Here is a 6,000-nt window from a genome sequence, read left to right as displayed (position 1 = left end):
TGTGTATGTATACATATACATACACACACATCACACACACACATAAATTATGCCACTGTCATCTCTCTGGGAAAAAAATACCCACATTGCCTAACTAGGCACATGTGAGTCTGGTCAGGACAGTGCTACCTTTTTCCTCTCTGACTGTATAATGTTGTTTGAGTGGACGTTCTTATAGGGTTTTTTTCTTTTTAGTTTTTATGGCTTGTTTCAAAACCATTTTTCTTACATCACATAAAAATAAACCTGAGCCAGTCTTCAAATAAACTTCCAGTTTATCATAAGTCAGAAAACCACATTGAGTTTGCAACTTGTATATGCCTACTTCTATCTCCATGTCCTGTTTGGCTTTATTAATTTTTTTCTTCAAAGCTTTCTTTCCAACTAAGTGAGGTGACATGCAAGGTATAAGTGTTTCTCTATCGGCTAGAGAGATGGCCCAGCAGTTAAGAGTACTGAGTGCTCTTGCAGAGGACTAGGGTTCAATGCCAGCATGCACACTGACTGTAATTCCTGTTCCAAGGAATCTGATGCCTTCTTCTGACCTCTTCCACAGGGCCCAGGCACACACATGAACAGACATACATGCAAGGCAAAACATTCACACAATAAAAGTAAATAAAAAAATAAAATAAAAGTAAATAAAAATATACAAAATTTAAAAAGAAATGCTTCTCTACACTTTGATATGCACAGGCATGACACATCTTTCCTGTCTGAGAAAATACCTTTGAGCTTCATTGTCCTGAAAAGCAGACCATAGACTGTAATTTGATGAAATTGACACCGATTTTGAAAAGAATATTTATTTCTTATTGAAAAATACACAAAAAGCCAACATTTGCTGAGTTGCTGGTTTTCCATGATACAGTTGGTATTGTAAGAAAGGAAGAAATGCATCTGGTATGTATAGCAGTTTACATTCTAAGGCATTTAGGCTTAGAGCAGTGGCTCCACATATTGAGGTGCACTTCCTAAATTTTAAATACACTGAGGCACACCAGACAGGCAGAGGATTTGAAACCATACAGTAAGAACTGTTTTCATGCAAGCCAATCTTAAGACTTATATGCCCTCTTCTCATCGTTCACTCCCCCCACCAACCCACCTCACATTTTGAGTTGTTCACAGAACACCACCAGATTATCTACTCTTCAAGAGTTTGCTTACAACACCACCATCAACAGGGGCACACCAAACACAATGGTGTCATGGATAAATGCTGCCTCTCACCAAAATGAGGCTCTGGTAGGAAAAACACTGATTTGCAAAGGCACAGTGGAGACAGGTTTAATGTATTAAATATAACATAAATCATTCACAATAACAAGTTTAGTGTTTCCGGGAACTTTTGTTAATACAACACAGTTGGTCACACAAAATACAAATGCTTCTGTTGATTTGTCTTGGCAACTCAGATACATCAACAGTGCTAACAGTTTAACAGCTTTGTTCTCATCTGACAGAAAATAATGGCAGTTCTGCAAGGCAAATGTTAAACCTGACCGTATGTATTTATTAATTCCACAGTGTTTTGACAGATTAGAGGGGATGGAATCAGAGGATGCTGACACGCTCACTGAGGGCTTTCATCTCTCTCTCTTCAGCCTCAGGACTGTCGCTGTGGCTAGCACTCAGACTGATCAGGTGTGCGGGGTACTGCAGCCCCTGCTCGCCTGCGTACTGTTCCCACCTGGAGTCATCGCTTTCGTGGGTAATATAACGTTCTCCAATTCTGCATTCGAGCTCTCGTAAATCTAACCAGGTCTGAAAGTCCTGAAGAAGAAATGCCAAAATATCATCTGAGAGATCATTACAACTCGACATGCTTTTCCTCTGTTCGCAGCTCTTCTAGTCTGTGTGGTGACCTGTCCTTTCGGTTTTCACAATGCTGCCCCAGTCACCATGCATTCACAGGCAGCATCAGCACCAAGGTCATCTTATTTGCTTAGCCTTAGAACATGCATGCTGCTTGTAGGATGCCATGGCTCCCAGTGTGGATAATTAATGCTTGTAGTCAAGCAATTAGGAATGTTGTCATTGCTTTGCAGTTTAATGGCTATAAGTAATCCTTCATTATTTCAGAATATCATTTTCTGAACTTTAACACTCAATGTGGAAGCAGCAAATATTTAGGAGAGAATGCAGTACACACTCACATACTTTATATTTGCCATGTATTTATATCCATGCCTAGTATCCTGAGACTTGAAATATAGCTTCCCAATGAGACCAACAAATGGGCAGATGGGCATCTATTGAGACAATTATCAGGATTAAGCCTACAGATGCTTTCTAAATCTGGTCTTTTGAGTTCTGCTATGACCCTTGGTGTGTGTATGTATGGTGTGTGTGTGTGTGTGTGTGTATGTATATATATACACACACACACACACACACAGATATATATATATATATATATATATATATATATATATATATATATATAGAGAGAGAGAGAGAGAGAGAGAGAGAGAGCGGGGAGAGCTCTGTGTGTGTACCTTCACCAAATCTTCCTGATAGAAAGAGGGACATTTAGAAATACTACCCTGTTATTAAATCCCAAGAAGTCACGTGCATTTTGGAAAAAAATAATGTTAGGGTAATTACACCTGTATAAACATGACAGAAGATTTTTACAGCTAATATAAAAATCTTATATAAATAATTGGAAAAACACCCATGAAAGATAAACCATAGATGACCTTTACCTGTAGCCAAGGGTGACTCAAGGTTTTATCCACACTGTAGCGTTTTCTCATTTTCACTTGTAGCAAGTTATTGATAAGATCAATGGCTGAAAATTAATCATTATTAAAAATAGTTACCAACTATATAATGAATAAGTAATTTACATAGAGTCCTGATAATATCTGCTATTATAGAGATATAAGAGCAATATAGTGGTAACAGTAAAATCTGAAAGTAATTACTTGAGAATGCTGAATTGAGTTTGAAGTCATGGGGAGGGCTGAGTATTTGAATTTATTGCACAATGTGAATTTTAATTTGCATACTCCGTAATGTTTTTTTATTTTGATATATGTAATTTTAACATGTCTTAAACAAATACGCGACTAAGTATTGATGAAAGTAAATTGCTAATTTTGTTATAAAATATAGTGAATATTTGAATACATATAAAGGGAATTTCAGGTTTCAATTAGTTGGATATAGTAGGTCAAGGGGTCAAGGCTGAAGGACTGTTACAAGTTTAAGGAATTCTTGAATTATAATGTGAGTCCCTGTTTTGAAACAAAACAAAATAAAAGAGAAAATGAAATAATTGGCTGAAGATATAGATATGTGGACATCATATATTCTACAAAAAAATATAGTAAAACATGAATCACTTTTCAAGATATACCTGTGACCTAAAGACAAACAGTTCTGTAGGAAATTACTTTATCTTTGAAAATTTTTCTTTTGCTTTTTAAAAGTGCAAATAAATTAGACTTAATATTGGCAATCACTGATTTCCTGGTACAAGACAAATATTGACCTCTGAGGAGTTAGAATCACAGTCCAGTCAATGTCCCACTCTGCTTGCTTGGGGCTCATGTGCACACAATTCACAAAGAAAAGATCATTTTTCTCTCTATCTTCGGTGTAAAGCATCCAACTGACACCATGTGATGATGTTCTTAGCATTTAACTGTTGCTGAGTTGTATTTTCAGCTTCCACACTACGTTTTATTCTTAAATTAAAACTTCTATTTTGGACTCATTTTCATAACTTGTCTATTTTCTTTTACTGCACTCCCCCCTCCCCCCCTCCCCCCAGTGAAGTATCCAAAGACTACAAGCTCTTGCGATAGAGTGACCTCTCTCAACCCTAGCCTACCCTAGGCCCGGAGTCTGACAGATAGATTTTTCTACTGAACGCCTTAATAGTTGAAAAACAGAGAAATAACTCCCCAGGTTTCCCCAACCACCAAATTTTAATAGGGAAGTTCTGACGATCACTGTCTGATTCACATCAACTTGCAGGGTCTTGTAAACCCAGACTGGAAGAACTGCCCACAGTAACAGACTTGCACCTTTCAGTCCAAACAGATTCAAATTATTAAGCAAAGGAAATTAATTTCCATAATCTTTTGGCATCTGGGAGTTTTCCTTTGGTTCTAATATTTATATATTTTCCTACACTGAAGGGCTACATAATCAACGCTAACTTTTTGATTAGGGAAATTAAATGCAACAACACACATTTAAAGGCTACCTCTGCCTATCAACCCTGCCTCGGTAAGGGTACCTGAGGAAGTAGGGTACTTAGTACAATTTCAGAGTCCAAGCATGTGTTTTCTCTGAGCTTTTGAAAGTATAGTTCTTTTTGTGCACAGTGTGTTGGGCATGAGCTTTAAAACATCCATTCATATGATTTACTCGCTGGAGAGTAAAGTGCACCTTCCATTCTGGCTGCTGTGAAGTCACAGTTCAAAAATGGAGGCCAAGGGGTGAAGGGAGAGCTCATGTGCTACGGCAAGCACGCAGCAGCATTACACGACTCCAAGCACTGCAGGGCGTAAATACACGTTATTAATTCACTCTTTCTGCTTTGAATTCTGTAATTAGGAAGGTGGGAGTACAGGAACTCAACAAAAGGTCTGGTTTGGGCCCAAATGGGCCCCAGCGGTGAGCCACACAGCCTAATGGATAGAGAAGTCCTGGCAGAGGAGGGACTACAAGTGTCTACAGGGAAATGGAAAATGGAAAGATGGAAAAATTGTGCTGAATGAAGCTTATGATCCCAGGCCTGCCTGCCAGTCCTCTTGTGACCTGAATAAGCACAGCAGAGCAATGAGCTACTTCTGCGAGAAAGCACTTACGGCAGCAAGGAGAGAAGTGGAGGAGTACGCGCGTGGATCACCGAGCTTTTGTGGCTCTTAAGAAATAGAATGTAAAACAAAAACCCATAAAAGTAAAAATCCCCAGTCAACATGTAATCTTTTTGTTACACAGAAAAAAAAAGAAAAAAAAAGCTTTCATTTCTGATTTTGAGAGCACCACTTGCTTATCACTGCCCAGGAAACTCTCAAAACAATCCCACTAATCACGTTTCCTGTACTGTAGCCTCAACTGCATGATCCAAAATGGCTTCCAGTAAATCCACTGTGCATGCGTGCATGTGCATACGCGTGTGCATACGTACACATGTGAAATGCCACACCAAAGTTCTTTACATAGTTTCCGGGGATTGAACTCAGGCCATAGGCTTTTAAAGAAAATCTATATTTCAAAGGAGATTCTAAAGTTATCATCTCCCCACTTTAATATCCCATATCCCCTTTCCCTTTACAGGCGATATCTAGTCTAACAAAATACTGGGTAATAAGAGTTTCTAACCTGGGGGGCCAGAGAGATGGCTCCATTTTTTAGAGCACATTCCATTTTTTCAGGAGACTTGAGTTTTGCACTAAGCACCCATATTGCTCCTAAGTGTTTGTAACTCCACTTTCAAGACAGCCTAACCCCTCAACCAGATTTTAAGAGCACCTATGCACAGATACAAGCCATATACACAGACATACACACATATACACAAACTTTTTTTAATTTAAAAATGTATCATATATATATATATATATATATATATATATATATATATATATATGAATTACGCATTCATTAGTACATTCACTAAATATTATCTAAGTAACAACTGTGCAGAACTAGTTTAAGAAGCTGGCAATTCAGCAGCAATTGCATAGGCACCGGCCCACGGCTCAGACTACACAGTGGCAACTTTTAACATTCTACTCAGTTATCCTAAAGGGTTTTCTTTTCTACGTTACCTAGACTGCTCCCACTTATATTTTCGAAGTTTTAGATAAAGAACTACATTGTTGAACATAGCAGCTTCTCAGTCTTTCTCAGCCTCACTTTAAACTGTGGTTCTTCTGTCTATAAGATCCCAGTCTTTCTGCACAGCCTTCTGCTAATAGTCACTAGATTTTTTTTCTAACATCTTTCTAAAAACTGGGGCAAAATTTTGTTTAT

The 6,000-nt window shown here is 38.1% G+C and overlaps 1 protein-coding gene across 2 annotated transcripts in view; it reads right to left on the bottom strand.

Moving 5' to 3' along the window:
* Positions 1-790: 790 nt before the first annotated feature.
* Prkd1 (protein kinase D1) overlaps positions 791-6,000 on the bottom strand; it is a 269,305-nt gene continuing 264,095 nt past the window's right edge. For both annotated transcript variants that reach the window (XM_034514444.2, XM_034514445.2), the window contains 2 exons: positions 2,712-2,797; positions 791-1,776 (listed from right to left, as the gene is read on the bottom strand). In XM_034514444.2, the coding sequence (XP_034370335.1) occupies positions 1,558-1,776; positions 2,712-2,797 (305 nt within the window). In that variant the 3' untranslated portion in view covers positions 791-1,557. The remainder of the gene's footprint in view (positions 1,777-2,711; positions 2,798-6,000) is intronic.

The sequence above is a fragment of the Arvicanthis niloticus genome, chromosome 11, assembly GCF_011762505.2.
Source record: "Arvicanthis niloticus isolate mArvNil1 chromosome 11, mArvNil1.pat.X, whole genome shotgun sequence".
Classification (NCBI taxonomy): domain Eukaryota; kingdom Metazoa; phylum Chordata; class Mammalia; order Rodentia; family Muridae; genus Arvicanthis; species Arvicanthis niloticus.
Note: the sequence above shows the minus strand (reverse complement) of the source record. Positions and strands in the feature narration are given on the sequence as shown.